The sequence below is a fragment of the Balaenoptera musculus genome, chromosome 12, assembly GCF_009873245.2.
Source record: "Balaenoptera musculus isolate JJ_BM4_2016_0621 chromosome 12, mBalMus1.pri.v3, whole genome shotgun sequence".
Lineage (NCBI taxonomy): Eukaryota > Metazoa > Chordata > Mammalia > Artiodactyla > Balaenopteridae > Balaenoptera > Balaenoptera musculus.
In genome coordinates this window covers 14,456,846-14,473,269 of record NC_045796.1, presented here as the reverse complement: position 1 = coordinate 14,473,269, position 16,424 = coordinate 14,456,846, and the positions used below count along the sequence as shown (strand labels likewise).

Below are 16,424 nucleotides of genomic sequence, written 5' to 3'. Positions count from 1 at the left end.
ACAATCGCTAAGGTAATCAGTGTTTGGTGGGCTAAACAATTCCACATTTCGAAGACTTACCACATTCTTTAAGGTTTCCCAAGAGCGCTGTAAATCATCCAGTTTAGCAGTAGCAGACGGCTCCAGTCTTGGGTCACAGAGCTCCTGGGGTGGCAGATCGCTGGGGGAAATCCTGGAGGCGTCCGTCTGCAATGTCTCAGCAGACAAGGCTTGGTAGTAAGCGATGTCCTATGGGTGCAAAGCACGGTGTTGGATTCAAGAGGAAAACAAGGTTTAGGTCATGATGCCCTGGGTACTGCTTGTCATGTGGAGGAAAGGTTTAGGATTCACACCCATCCCCGGGGGCTACCCAACTATCAAAGTTAGTAAACTCCTGTGACAAGAAGGTCATATCAAAGCACACTGGAGTTGCTTTAGAATTTTTTAGAATTGGTAAAAAAAAATTTACCAATAGTTCAAGTTGCCAAAACTCATTCCTATTTTATATTTGGTAAAATGGAAATATCGGGTTGGCCAAAAAGTTCGTTCGGGTTTTTCCACAATGTGGAATACATGTTTAAGTGGTATACATATTTAGAGACTGATTAACCAGCAAAAAAGGAGAATCTAAATGATCTACTTCCTAAAATGTTGCTTAATGTGTTGATCAAAGTTTTGAATAATTTTTTAAAACCTTTGATTTAAATACATGTAAGTCTATAGAAAGTCTTTTTTCAGATATAGCCATATCTTTAATATTTGTGAGTTCATTATTCACAGTAATTAATTTAAATATGTTAATATTAATAAGGGAAAATGTAATAGGGAGGTTAAAACTACTCTAAGAAACAAATAATAGAGAGGTTTTCTTCTATTCGATTCCTGGAAGTACACAAGAAATAAAGTGAATGCTGAAAAATGAAGCTTTTGGATTTTCTTATTTCTTGGATAATAAGTAATATTACATACTTTATTAGCATTGATAATGGCATTACTATCTCAAGATACATAATTCATGTGTTTTTAATTGTTTTTATGGTTGTTTATCTGTATATTTATAGAAACTGAACTGGGACGTAATGTTTATATTCTGGAAATTGCTATAATAAAGTTCACTACTTTCACAGTTGCACTGTTTAAGATCAAAAACCTGAGCCTTACTGATAATAATGTCTTGGTAAAAAGTATTGACGAAAGCCCCAGACACCTGGGAAACCAAGGAAACAGCAGGAAGGAGCCTGGTGTCTTGGGGGTCTGTACCAGGGCAGGAGCAGGGTGGTGGAGCACAACAGAATGAGTTCAGACAGAAGTCTGCCACTGGAGGCGTCAGGACACCTGAGATCCCAGGTGAAATTCTCCTCCCAAGTAGCTACAGAATTGGAGCAAGTCACTCACATCTCATGCATGGGTTCCCTCATCTGCATAACACTGGGTGGTTTTGAGAATTAAATACAGTGATGTTTGAGTGGCCATGAGACCTTCTACCCATTTCGTTGCTGTTGCTGAGGCTTCTAGGTAAGTCCCCAGCATTTATTGATGACGTTGAAGCATGGAGACTGGTTCCTTTTCTTTCCTAACCTTGTCACTCATCTTGAGTAGATTATCTTGGTATTTTCAAGTCCTTGACAGGCTTATATCCATTCATCCTCACCCACTTCCACTCCTTGAACATAATAGGTGGTCATCACTGAATGGATTCACCCCAAGTGTATTTCTGACTGTGTTTAAGTTATGTAAACCCTTCTCTTGCCAACTGCTGTGTTTCCTTTGCCCCTTGAACCTCTGCTTCAGCCACTTGGAAAACCCGAACCATGACTCAATGCAACTTTTCCTTCCAGTACGCACACACACGATCAAAGCCCTTGAGGAGATATTCCTGCAAGTTCTCAAATTTTCAAGCCTGTCTATATTCAGACTCACCTCTATCTCGCTCCTCCTAGTCCTCTTGATTAAAGAGGACCCTCCTACCTACTCCCACAACCTCAGCCACCTTCGCTTTTGCAAGGGTCTTGGTCCATTTATACCTACTCCCTCTTCACTGTCTCTCTCCTCAGCATGTAAATAAAGCCACATTTTTTTCCATCTGAAAACACCTACACACACTCTTTTCTGATTTTTTTCTTGCAGGATAGCACATATTGGAAAGTTCTACAGATCAATATGTGATGGCTCATCATACACAAATACATGCGGAATCATCATTTCTTCCCTCTCCCTTTGGCTTCATAATCCAGTTTCTGAAAATGGTAGTTTACACTTAATAAGTTCACTTTCTCACCCTCAGTCCACTTCTAAGTAGCCAATTGGGCTTCGAGTCTAGTGACTCCACTGAAAATGCTCTGGCCACGGTCAGCGGTGGCTGTTTTCCATGATATAAAGTGATTATTTTTCGGATCTTCTCCTGCTTGGTCTCTCACTAGCATTCAATACCACTGACCATCCCTTTTTGGAAACACTTTCCTTTTCATCTCTGTTCTCCTCCCAGCTCTCTGGTCATTCAATCTTTCTCTTTTGTAGTTTGTTTTTTGCCCTCATTCTTAAATATTGCTGTATTTATAAGCTCCAGACTCACATATCCTGTTGTACAAGTTTATCCCACAGTCTCTTCAAACTCAATACTTCAAAAAAAAAAAAACAAAACAAAACCCACATCTAGGATGAGAAATGGATTTAGGAAAAATGAGGAAGTATTATCCATCTTTCAGTGAATGGAACTTCTAATCACCTTACTTGGGATTTATTCTCTATTTCTTCTTTCCCTTACCGCCCCTGCTTATGTAAGGATGAAGTTCTATACCATTGCCAAAACACTGGTTCAAGCTCACGTTACACCAACAACTTCCTAATTCTCAGGCTGCAAACTGGCAGCCTGCAGGTTGCCTCTAGCCTGCATACATTTAGCTTGATTTATACAGTGTTTTAAATTGTGTAAAATTTCTCTTCATCCAGAGAGGGAGCTTTCATAAGAATCCCGATTCATGGCTTCTCTTGCAAACCAGAAGGTAGGTAAGACAGGACTCTGTGTCCAGGCAGCTACAGTAATTCTAATGGAGGAGAGGCTGCCTCGTTCATGCGGGGAGGTGCTGTCCAGGTGCCCACGGCCCCTGCGCTGTTTCTCTCATTTACATCACCGGTCTGGACCAGACATCAGAGTGTGCAACTTCTGTCCCTCACTAGCTTCCTGGGCTCTGGATTTGTCTATCTCCGTTCTCCTGTCCACATTGATCCAGAATGACCTGTTCTAAAAGTCACTTCTGGGCAGAGCTTCTAGTTAAATTCCTTCAGTGGTTAAGGATTAGCTTCTGGACAAAGTTCAAATTCCTCTGTGTGGCATTCAAGGTCCATCAGGGTGTGTTTCCTGTAACCTTCTCAGTTTCATTTCTCCTCCCACCTCCTCCTCCAAATCTATGTTTCTCCGATCATACTGATACTATTTACAGTTGCCTTGATGGGCCATTTTCCTTCCTGCTGCCTGAAAAACTTCCTACATGTGCTTCCTTCTGCCTGAAAAACTTCACATCACTCTAGTGCACTCCAACTGTACCTACCTTCCCCTGCTTTAAAACAAAAGGGGGACATCCTTGACCCACTGAACTCCAGCCTTGTTTAGGTACTTACTCTGTGTCCTTCCTCAACACTGTGCTTCCCACTGTCATAACACTTGTCCCACTCCACGGTCATCATTTGCCTGCTCTCACACAGACTATGAGTTCCTTAAAATCTGTGGAAGTGTCTTTGACCCTGAGCGTATCATGGAGTATTCGGCAAATAACAGGCAAGTATATACATTCATAAAAAATGGTATATGTAAAAGCACTTTTGTAAACTCTATTGTTTTGTATACATGGAAGGTAGTACCATTACTGTTTACGAGGAAAAGCAAAACGTCCTTTAATGTAAAAAATTTAAATTAAATACTCTATAATAAATAAAGGTTCCCCAAAAGAATAAAATAAATTTGTCAGAAAAAAAATCTGTTTTCTGGCTTGTGTGTGTGTGTCTCAGGTCTATTAGACAGGAAAGACAACCCTTGGTTTCCTAAAATAATTTGAAAATATATCACCTTTTGTAGATTAATAATTTGCATCTATTTGAGGAATACATAGAGTCAATAAAATAAATCAATCAGTCCTATAAGTAACTACTAAATAAGGGCAATATTTGGCATAGTGAAGAATCACCCTTAGAAATATGTCTCTTGTTGGTTATGTGTCTATGTTATGGGAGTTATTATCCAGCAGATTCCTAAGGAATTAAATTTGGAAAACCACTGCTACAATTTGATTAGCATTTTCCAGTCTAAAATGTACTTACAAAATTAACTTTCACCATTTTGTGAATTAAGTAGCATTGCTTCCCATTACAAATGAGGGACTTTCCGGGTACATTCAGCTTAGAGGAAGAGCTGGGACCCCTTCTGAGCTTTTTAACCTGGAACTGGGGGTTCTACCCATTACACTACCGCTCTCATCAAACTTCTACTGCCCTCAGCTCTTTCGAGGAGGAGCCCAAGTCTTGGCTTGCTTTTAATAAGATCAAGAAGCCTGCAGCAAGTTCTGCGGCTGCCTCGTTATTTCTACCCTCAAGTAAACTAAACTTATCACATTTCAGCTAATAACTACTGTCAGAGAGAGAACACACTGACTTCAGGGGATCAGTCAGTTATATAATGGAGATCTACTTACAGAAGCAGCAAGCACAGAGCCTTTTTTTAACAACTGCGACTTTATGAAGCCGTTATATTTGGCTGCTCCTTGAAACAGCTGTGCACATTCTGTACAGTGTTTTGAGCCTGCAAACTGGAACTTATGGGAATTCTAAATGTTCTCAGTTTCAAGAGAAAATTTTGTAGATCCAGGCATCACTGGCCATGTTGCAGTATTTGTTCATTTTCCTCTGTCTTACATCACTGGACAAGCGTAAAATGTGGCTGGAACGATGCGGTCAATTTGTCTAACACCAAGCATTATATTTTTGCTTTCCAACAGCTTCCTGCGAGTATAGCTGCCTGACATGGACTAAATGAAGATTTTTTTCCCCCTAATTTGCAGTTCCATATGTAAGTATGTTAGGTTAATAATGTGATTTAAATTGATGTTGATATAGGCAGAGTGTCAAAACGGGATTAAGACAAAGCACAATTTTGCTCATAATTTTGGGATTTGATTGAGCTGGACAGTTACAGTAATCATAATAAAAACGTTTGCATATTTTACCATTTACAGAATACTTTCACATGTACATGGAAAGACACTTCATAAGATGCAGCACTGAGACTTATAATTTTAGGAAGGGGATACTCTTCCCAAGTGTTAGTCCAAAGGTCCGTGTTCATTGTTCAATTTGAAAATGTTAAGCACATTAAGCACATTATATAGGATACATTTTTCTTACACAATAAAAAGCTGACTCTAGCCATATTTCTATGATTCTAACGACATCTGTGACCACAGGGAAGAACACATCATCAAAGAATGAGTAATTCATATTTTAAAATCAGAATTTGGAGAACTGTTTTCCAAATCCTCCAGAACACTGTGAACTTCTTTTTTTTTTTTAATTTCCTCTCATCACTTTTGTTATTCTTCATCTTATGGCCACTTTTTCTCTAGATTACAAGGTGCTTGAGGGCAAGGGCCACTGCTGTCTCCGCCTTTGTTACACCTCTGGGACCCAGCACAAGGTTTTATGCCCAGCAGGTGCTCACAATGTATCTGATGAATGCATGAATTGATATGTTCCCTAAAGCTACATAGATTTTTACCAAGAGAATTGTCTTTTTTTTTCCGGCCGTGCCACACAGCTTGCAGGATCTTAGTTGCCTGACCAGGGAATTCCCTCCAAGAGAACTGTCTTATCTAAAGGTTTCATCGTTTCATTTTCCCTTTTTGGGGGGAGGTAGGTTCTTTTTATCACAGAAATCCTATTTTGAATGCTTTTGCTTTAAAATAAAAATAATATGATTGATTTGTAATATAGCTTATAGAACACTTGCAATGTTCAATGCTTCTCCCTTGATAATAAATTTTAACTCCTTTGAACACTAGTAATTTCATGATACGGTAATTAAAATATTTTTTTAGTTTTTTGGCTAAAGGAAAAAAAAGGAAAGTATTATTTTAACGCACATTAAAACAATTTTGGTTATTATTTTAACACACATTATTATAACACACATTAAAACAATTTTGGTTATTGTATAAGCATCTTTTTGATCTCTATCCAATATTTTTCATGAAAACTTTTGACATATTTAATTTAGTATAATCTATATTTAATATAGTGTACACAAAAAAGACACCTCATAACAGCAAGCTATGGTCCCCATTTTATAAAAAATAAAATTTAAGATTATTGAAAGATAAGTAAAAAAACTCAAAATGCAAGTCTACTTAGGCACTCCAAAATATACACTGACAGCCTTTAAATTTGTTGGCAATTAGCAAATAAAGAAAGTCTGATACGGTGAACATAAATTTTCCATCTTCAAAATCTGAGCTGGTTAAGTGTCAAAACTACGTTCAGTGAAAATGTTAAAACAGCAATAGAATCATGTTATTTTACAACAGTGACACAAACATTTCATTTTCTGTTAGGATGCAGTACTCCATTACAGACAGCTGTTAGAAACTAAAGCCATAATGCCTTAAAACAGGCCCTTCTCCAGCTATCATTTCTGTGACCTAATTTTTGCTCATCTCATTTCAGTAGCCTGGGAGAGGAGATGGTGGGTTAAGCCGGTATTGGTCTCACATGACAATCACAGTATGTGCAACTATCACACCTAACGGTGTGTTTCTCAAAGTCTACGATTCATACCCATAATCTCATAAGAACAGAGAATGGAGTCCTGCATCCGTTCAGAGATCTTAGCTGGAGGAATGCCAAGGGGGCGGTACCTGGTTAATGGAAGCATCTGTATTAGCCACAGGTGAAGGGGAGCGACAGGCAGGTGGAGAGGAAATCTCACTGTTGGTTCCCTCCTCCCCAGACTCCTCAGTGACCGGTGACAGCAAAGTGTGACAGCGACCTGCAGTCATCTGTCACATAAAATGTTGCCCAAAGGACACGAAAATTGGTTAGCTATGTTAACAAAAGACCTGGTCAGGCACAGGCCAAAATAGAGACAACTATACAACAAAAGGTAGAATTACTGAGACCCAAATTTACATACAAATTCTGTGTTACTATTTGAAAATTTTGTCCTCATGTGAATATGCTCCTAGGGACCATTTGTAAGACAAACAGGGGTAAGGGATGCACGTCACATTATAGAGTGTTCTTGTTGATGAAATATCTCTTTAATTTATTTTCCTTTTCTTGATTGATTGTATCTTTAGAAATTAAAATCATGAATCACACAAATGAGAGAAGGGTCTATGAAACAACGCTTGGTCTTGTGGATATTTCAAATTCCAAATATTCTAGCAAGATAAATGCACCCGGAGTAATATATTGCCAAAAGAGTCCAGGTATGGTTATACACTACCCAAAGCACAGCACATTATGTGTGGAAAATACACAGCACTGAAAAACACTGCGTTACCAAACTAATTAATGCAGTTTAGATGCAAAGTTATGAGGAAATAATGTTGCAGAGAGAAATTAATGGAACTTATTTTAATCCAAAGGTAAACTTTGGATTTTGTATTTTCTTATTTATCTAATAATAGCTTTCCTTCTATAATTTATTAAACATTTACACAACAGAATACACAAACATACCTAGTCAGCCAGTGCTTCAGCTGGAAAAACACACAAAACATATGTAGCATGATTCTCCCATCCCCCAGAAAACTAGAAAACTGCGCAAAGGAATTGTTTTGAAGCTCAGAGCTTCTGAGTATTATTGCTAAATTATTAACAAATGCAGGGCCAGCCTTCAGCACGTTAATTCAGGAGTCTCAAACAAATAGCTTCATTTCAACTGTCACTGTTTACAGTGTCAAAGATTGGCCTTGGCCCAAAGGTAGTCAGAGAGTTAAGGGGACTGTTCCTCAGTTCTGATCTGCAAGACCTAGCACTGATCCCTAAACCAAGCCACCGGAGAAGAGCCCAGAGCCACTAGGCAGGAGACAGTCAGAAGAGAGCGAGCTGGCACCCAGCTAACTGGCCTTGACCCTTACTTACCATGACCACAGAGGGGTGGGCCGAGGTCGCGGGGAGGAGCTCCCCGTCCAGGTCCTCCATCCCCTCCGCCAGCCCCTCCACCTCGGTCACCGTCAGCAGCATGGTGGCGTGCTTGGCTTTCATGGTCAGCATCTTGCACTTGGAGTTCAAAGAAGCGATCTGCTCCTGGTAGCCCTTGATTTTCTGAGCCAGCTCCTGAGGAAACATTTCCGCCCCCCCGCGCCCCGGGTGTCACAGCAGCAGCAGAAGGAAACAGAACTAGTAGCGTTCATCTTCCTCCGGGCCTGGCCAATGAAATCTCAGGGCTGCGCCAGACGGAGCGGCGGGGAGGCAGGATGTGGACGGTGCGAGCGCCGAGCCTGCCTGCCGCGCTCCCCGAGCCAGACCACGGCGCGGCGGGGCCGGAAGGGGTGCTGCGGGGCGCGGCGGCAGAGACGACGGCAGGCGGCCGGGGATTCTGATCCCGAGAGACGCTCCGGGCCGGATCGGAATTTATGGGAAGTTAAGCCCTGGCAACTTTCTTTAAAATGCCTAAGGAATCTGAAATTGCCAGATGGTTCATGCCAGGCAAATTAGGTCATGTGATGACTAACACTGCCAAAAACGCAATGCTCAGCTCTTACCCTCCGGAATATGTCAAACAGAGCAGTCATTTGTGACAGACGCATCACAAAGTAAACTGCTCCTGAATTCCTGTGACCCCGGGGAGTTGCTTTTTTGCAGATAAGGTGAATACCACTTAGGAAACCCTTATTTTTTTATGCAGATTACACCCCAAATAAAAATTTGTACATTCGTGAAATTTTCCCTCATGTACTCCATCATGCCTCAAATGTTTCTGATGCCTCAAACGAGAGCTTTGAACTTGAAGTGTGGTTCAATTTTAATGGCTTTTAAATTTATTTGTTGTTGAAAAAAATTGTTTTGAGAGATAGAAGTTTTAAAACTTTTACAAAGAGCTAATTGAAAATATATTCTGAACAGCACATAGCTCTTAAAAAATCTAATATATTAAACTATTAAAATCCTAAAATAATAACCTAAAATGGGAACTCTAAAATGTTAAATTTATACTTTCTTGCTTAAAAGATGCATACATAAGTTAAAAAAATGAAGATTTAAACATTCATTCTTTTTTATTACATTCATGTAAAACATTAACCCTAAAAGTACAAAACCACTATTTTTTTCTATTCCTTATATTTGGCTCCTTCACCTGAAAAGCTGTCATTTAGCGTTTGTACAGAACACATTTTGTGAGTCTTTAAAATGATAGTGTGTGTATCCACACTCAAACTAGAGCTTTGAACCTGAAGTTCAGAAACAAACAAAATGACAACAGCAAAGTGATACATGTATGTATATGTACATGTGTATGTGTATATGTACACACGTACCATTTTGCTACTGTTGTCATTTTGTTTCTCCCCTCCCAACCAAAACTGACTGCGTGGGTGGAAGGGAAAACAGTCCAGCAGAACTCAGCCAGCAGCCTGTCTTCTTTCTAGTACAGAAGTACAGGAATTTTTTTAAGCAAGGATTTAAAAAGTAGAAATCATCACTTCTTTACCTTTCAGGGTTACAGAAGCTTACTTAGTTAAACCTAATAGGATTTTTATAATAGTGATTAAATAGCTATTTACCACATCTGGTCTAGTGCCTAACACATCAGTACTCTATAATAATTGGTAAACGTGTACACATGGAAGTCATCTACCAGCCTACCGGACTCCTTGAATTCTCTGTTTTCATAGGACAAATCACTAAGCCTCCTTGCCATGGCTTGCCCCATCTGGCAGACTTGAAGACTCTGTGTGAAGGGGAGTTAGTCTTAGTCCTCCCACGCTTCGTGCCCACGTGGACGGTCACGGCCCCACTGCACTACCCTGCCCAGCACGCTGACAGCAAACGCCCATTTCCTAAATCGACGTTCTCAAGTTATTGTATATAAAACTCATCTAGAGGACTTCCCTGGCAGTCCGGTGGTTAAGACTTCGTGCTTCCAATACAGGGGACGCAGGTTCAATCCCTGGTCGGGGAACTAAGATCCCACATGCTGCTCGGCACAGCCAAAAATATTTAAAAATAAATAAAACACTAGTAGCAATATATTTAAAAAAACAAAAAAAACCTCATCTGAGTTGTTTGTTAGAAATGCAATACTGGTCTAGGCTTCAAAAGTTTTTGATTTACTAGGCTTATGAGAATCTGCATTTTATGGTTAGTCCATGTGATTCCCTTGGAGAAACATCTCTCAAGAACTTTCTTCTGTAAGAATAAACCTGCCTATATCCCATGAACTTTGCGGCTTAGTGGTCAAATTCGCTAAATCAAAATGGAGCTAAATCAAAAGGGGGTTAATGTGTTCCCCAGTCTCAGGAAGCATATGTATTCTTAGTTTTTACTGAGTATTTCTGAAAATGATTACAGAGGATGAGTGTACAGGTGGGAATTTCAGGTACAGGAAGGAGCAGGCCTTCTGTGTCAGGTGGAAAGCAAAGAGCTCTGAGTATTCTCTCCTATCATTTAAAAGCGACAGGATAAGTTTTTTCAAATTAAATGCAACATTTGAAAAATTACAAGAAGAAAATGTGAATTCCTTAGAAATGAACAAATGATCCATTATCTTTATGAGTTTAAGTTATCCATATGGAAACTAGCCTCACCTCAAGATTAAATTCCATTAAAAGCAGACAGAAAATACAGGAAAAAACATTCTTCCCAAATTCTATGTTATGAATCAGGCTTTCCCCATGCAGCACTTTCCTTCCTGTGTTTGTTTTACACATACAATGAGCCTCACACAGGACTACGTCATTTTAAATATGAAAATGGAATCTAAATCACATGACAAAACTAACACATCTACACTAATGTTTAGAACTGGGAGGAGAAAATGTGACAAAATGAACAGATCACTGAATAGCAGCCAGAGGACAGTCTACGGCTGACTCTGCTGAGAGCCGGCTCTGTAATGATCTTGGGCAAGTCATTTATTCTCCTGGACCATCCTTCTTTTCTTTTATGTGCGATCTTACTTCCCTGACCAGGGATCGAACCCATGCCCCCTGCAGTGGAAGCTCAGAGTCTTAACCACTGAACCGCCAGGGAAGTCCCCAAAGGTACTAGATTAGAATCTGGTTTCTATCAGTTACTAGATCTGGAAAATCAGGAGGTCATTCTAAAAAATCAGGGTTTTTTTTCTTATGGGTAAAATGGAGATGATACACACAAAAAAATTCTTACCTCATAGGGTTGTTGTAAAAGATAATCTAAAAACTTTGTGAATTGTTTTAAAAAACATAAAACAAACAAAAAAACCCACAGCAGCAATGATAACTATTGTTATTCCAGATAGATTTTTTAAAACATATTTTCTGTGCTGTGACTGAAAAGCTGTTACAACAAAATTCTGGGTCTTACAAAATGGGATTAAAAGTAGTTTCAAAATAAATTTGTATTATACAGTCTAATGTATGACATATAAACAGTGTTTCAAATAGTTGCAAAACATCTTTTCATTTAACCAGTGGCAGAAGAGAAATGAATAGTTAACACAGATGATTATCTATGGTGTAGAAGTAAATGTAGGTGGGGTATTCATTTACATTACTTGTAAATCATATACAGCTGTTAAGTGTTGGATGCGCTCACTGGCTGTGACAAGAAACTAGAGAACTGCATTTGGAAAGGGGGGAAGTGAGACTTTCCAACCTTACACCTGAAACTAACACAACATTGTTAATCAACTATGATCCAATATAAAATAAAAATTAAAAAAAAAAGCGACAGTTGAATCTTTTGAGAATCTTACTATGATATTTGGTTTGGAAAAATTGTTGTTCTTACGACAATGAAGTTAAAATAGAGCAGATGGAAGGAAAAACTGAATGTCTAACCTTGGCACAGAGAAATGAGACACACCCCACCCCAGCCCACAGTCACTTTCCAAAATTCATGATGCTGGGAGCCAGCCCCCAAGGAAAGAGTAAATGTGATCTATATAGGGTTTGACAGGTCAGGAAAGGAAATTCACTGCTAAGTGTCAAGGAGCTGGAACACTCAAGCTCCTTGTATGATCTCTGAGACCAGGTCTGCACAAGGGGTGTCCGAGTCCTAAGGTCATAATGACTCCAAAGGTACAAAAAAGGAGGTGCATTTGAAAATGGGGAATATGCTAACAGGCATAATCTGGAAACCCACAAAACAAACAACACGAGTCATTCTCTGATTCCGGTAAAAGGAGGTGAAGTGACCTATACGTGAAAGAGCAAATGATTTTCTTTTTAACAAGAAATACCCCTTCTTTTAAAAGAGGACCATCAAAGCAGCAAGGCTTTGAGCACTGCTGTTCCTTGCAGTCTGTAAAGACAGGGAATACAGTGTGTTTTGGTGTATGAACTGTGAGAATTCTGCAGGAGGCAGTCGGTGGGTCGTGCTGGAGATATGTCATGAATGTCGGGTCAAGAGGTTTTGGAATCAAGGGGAAGACTCATGCTACTGGGTCTTGGAAAGTATCAGCAAAAATAGCCCTCAAAATGTAAAGAGAGTCAAAGAGGCTCTCCAAGAACCCAACACATTATGCCCTGGACAGGGAAGACCTTTCTCTTTCATCTGCTGGAAACCAATCACATATTCTCACCAAGCCAGTGTCCTGCCCTTGAACTTAGCTTGTCATACCTCGTGCCGGGAAATCTGGGCTTGCAGCTCCTGGATGTTGCTGGTGGCCACAGGTTTATCCTCAATCTCTCTGTGAGCTCCTTCTATGAGCTCCTGGAGGTGCTGCATTTCTTGCTCGTATTGTTCATATTGCACCACAGCCTCCTTTGAAAGAAAAAAAAAAAAAAAGACAATTATCTGTCTATGTCAATAACTGTGTAAGTGCTTCTGTGCTGCTATCTGCCAAACTCTGGTGCTAACTCCTATTTACCCATGTGTCAAGGGAACAAAAGAAATGATGGGGAAAATTCCTAGATGATTCAAATCCTCAGCTCTACTCAGATATTTCAGAGCCTTCTCTCTAAAACATTTCGGCAAGATTACTGATGGACTGAAAATAGTTAAGTGGCTAGATCCTCTTTCTTCTCCTTATTGCCCTAAAGACGGCAATGTCATGGTCTAGAACATGGTAGAAAGCAGTATGAAAAGCATGGTTACTTCATTGTTCCATGAAAGAAATACTAAATATATATGTAAGGCACTCAGCTAAGTGCTGGAACAGGGGATATAAAAATGAATGGAGCATGACTTCTACCCTCAGGAATTTACTGTCTAACAAATTACAAGACAATGCAAGTAGAGTTGACCAAATAGACCATTAGTGGTTTAATGAGAGGACATGTATACAATTTTTAGATAAAGTAGGTGAAATATTAGTTGAAAGTAGATAAGAGATAAATAGTGTCATTTCTTCCTAGTAAATAATTGTTCTCTTATTAGGGGAAGAGACTAAGTGTTATAGTTGGATGTACTTCTCAGGCAATAAAATGCATCAATAAGCTGAAATATTAAAAAAAAAAAATTCTGTAATATACCCTAGCAGTAAAGTCTTATTACAAAGTTCTAGATGATTTTCAGATGAACAATGAGATAAAAATCTATGATTGAATATAAAAATTAACCTTCATAAGTTGTTCTTTATAAAAAAAATAATTGCTAAAAGATAGTTTTCACCAAAGGATATTTTTCATAGAGCTTTCCCCAGGCTTTTGTGGACGATCCAAATGATAGCATCTCATGTCCTTATTTTATATAACCACAACAAGCTGTCAGAGTTAACACTCTGGATGTGTTTTGATAGCTGAGCCCACGTAAATGCTAAGAAAAGCAGCCCATGACTCATCTGCTGCTGCTTTGCGGGTGGCGTGGGGACCGCCTGCAGATGCCGGCTGGCCCCGCTGCACGTGCCTGCATGATGTTGCACTGCTGGATGGCCGTGTGCTGGAGCCGGCTGGCCCCCTCCTGCAGGCGCAGAGCTGCGTGGCACAGCGGCAAGCTGGTGACAACGTCCTCGGGGATCCGGAGCGCGCTCTGGCTCATCTGCACCGCGTGGACTTTCGGCTTGAGTGACTCCATCTCAGACAGCAAATGCTGAAAGTGCGCGTTCATATTTCATATTTTAAATTTTTAAATTTTATATCTTATACAAATTTGATATAAATGTATTTACTTACATAAAATATATGTATATATAAAATATACGTTTTCCATTTAAAATGTATATTCTGCAATATTTTAAAATTTTATATGTTTTAATGGTGTATTTCATCAGCAAGAGACATTTACTAAATTACAGCTCTGTCCCAAGTTATACAAATTTTCCCAGGAATTTTTTTTAAATCATGCATACAGTGCTCAGACTATAACAGAGTTTAGAAATTACTTTTCCGAACTATCCTTTCTTTTTCAAAAATATAGCTCCCTACCCATTTCCTCTGAATTATTTTTGCTTGCCTGTCGGTGAGAGAGTTGCTCCTTGAGACTAAGACGTCCAACTTCTGGAGAAGTCAGTGTTGTCTGGGCTTGCTCCAAAGCAACTTGTAAGTTTCTGAGCTCTGTTTCAAATTTTTTCATATCCTGCAGAGTAAGAGCGATGTGAATGTCGATATATAAGCACTTGAAGTCCAAAGTCATAGGTGGAGAATAGCATCATGTAACCAGGCAGGACCCTATAGAGCCTTCTGGGGCAGACTCCCTCCCCAATACCCTCTGCTTGAGCTCCTCTCTGAAGTACCCAGATAACAGTATCTCATGCACATTTCCTGAGCTGTTTAACGGAGCTGAAAAGCCCCCACCAGATGGCAGATGTTAACTACTTGCTGACCATGAGCTCACAGCCCCAGGCCTCCTGGAGCTTAAGGACTGATGCTGTTAAGCCCTGTGTCACCTCCCTGTTACCTCACCATCAACCAGGCAGAGAACTGTGCACAAGCTGATCACATACCCTGTGACGCCCCTCTCCCTCTCCCGGCCTTTAAAAATGCTTTGCTGAAACCCTGCAGGAAGTTTGGGGTTTTGCGGGGCATGAGCCACCCGTCTCCTTGCATGGCCCAAATCTTTCTCTGCTCCAAACTCCCATGTTTAGGTGTTGTTTGGCGTCACTGTGCATCAGACACACAACCATAACCATCACAGTCAAGAAGGCTCATCAGAGGTAAGCACTCTACGTTTGCTATACAACCACGATTGTTCTTTTAATGATAGACTTTTCCATTTAAATTACTTTTTTTAAAAAACATTTTTATGTTTTACCTTGGCAGCATCGTGGAGATTCTGCAAATGAATTCTGATCATCTGCCGCAGCTCCTCAGTCTCCCGTCCCAGGTCTGCTACTTGCTGAGACATTTTTTCCGTATGGTACACACTATCGAGGTACTGTAATTTCTCAGTCATCACTTCCAGATTGTTGTAAATCTCTTCAGATTCTTCTAGCATGGTCTAGAGTGAATTATCAATGTTCAGGACATTGACAGGTAGGCAGAGAGGTATGGGTAATCAATACGGTGTGGTGTAAAGACCATCAGACTGGGGAGGGAGTAAGGAGACGTAATTCACATTTTCCATGCACACTGTGTAGGTCGTGTGTCTTACTGTGTTTAACCTTCACAGCCCTGTGCCTGCTCCCCACTTCCTGTTACCCCCTTTTCAAAAAGCAATCAGATTTCAGGAGCTGTAAACAATCTGTTGAGGCCACCTGTGTTGGACCATAAGGCTAGCGCTCCATCTGCCACCCCAAGCGGCTCCCTGGTGAGGGTCAGGACGTGAGTATTTCCAGCAGTGGTGACGCTCTGACGCATTGGGTATCTTCATCAGGTCACTGGCCCCCCTTTTCTCATATTCAAACTACAGAGATGCTTTTCAGGTCTCATATTCTGTATCTAAGACCTAAGCATATATGGATCTAAGAAATGAAAACAAGACAAGAGCATCACAAACACTGGCTTTAAGTGAGACAAAGGGGTAGAAACAACTTGGGATAAAACAAAGCCCTTGTCATTCAAGAGAGTATCATCTCTTGGGACAACATAAACAGAATAATAAGCACATAATATGCATTTTATGAGTAGAGTGAAAGAAGAAAGGGTTAAGGATGCCAGAAATGAGATGTGCTACTACTTGCAGGAGGGTTGAGAGAAGGCTTCCTGGGAGAGTCACATCTGAGCTGAGTCAGAAGAATGTTTGTACTGACAGATGGGGAGGAAAAGGAAAGACATTTTATGCTGAGGGGACAGAATAATAAGCAAAGGCACATCAGTGAGTGAGCACAAAATGTGCAGTTCCTGGGGTGTGTGATGTGTAAAGAGGAGAAATGGGAG

At 40.1% G+C, this 16,424-nt stretch overlaps 1 protein-coding gene across 12 annotated transcripts in view; it reads right to left on the bottom strand.

Moving 5' to 3' along the window:
• The window catches only part of SYNE1 (spectrin repeat containing nuclear envelope protein 1), a 454,100-nt gene that overhangs the window by 161,717 nt on the left and 275,959 nt on the right, over nucleotides 1-16,424 (bottom strand). For 11 of the 12 annotated variants that reach the window (XM_036871084.1, XM_036871085.1, XM_036871083.1 and 8 more), the window contains 7 exons: nucleotides 15,361-15,546; nucleotides 14,563-14,685; nucleotides 14,017-14,199; nucleotides 12,790-12,933; nucleotides 8,110-8,304; nucleotides 6,879-7,019; nucleotides 61-228 (listed from right to left, as the gene is read on the bottom strand). In XM_036871084.1, the coding sequence (XP_036726979.1) occupies nucleotides 61-228; nucleotides 6,879-7,019; nucleotides 8,110-8,304; nucleotides 12,790-12,933; nucleotides 14,017-14,199; nucleotides 14,563-14,685; nucleotides 15,361-15,546 (1,140 nt within the window). The remainder of the gene's footprint in view (nucleotides 1-60; nucleotides 229-6,878; nucleotides 7,020-8,109; nucleotides 8,305-12,789; nucleotides 12,934-14,016; nucleotides 14,200-14,562; nucleotides 14,686-15,360; nucleotides 15,547-16,424) is intronic. The other variant, XM_036871082.1, reaches the window with a different exon arrangement.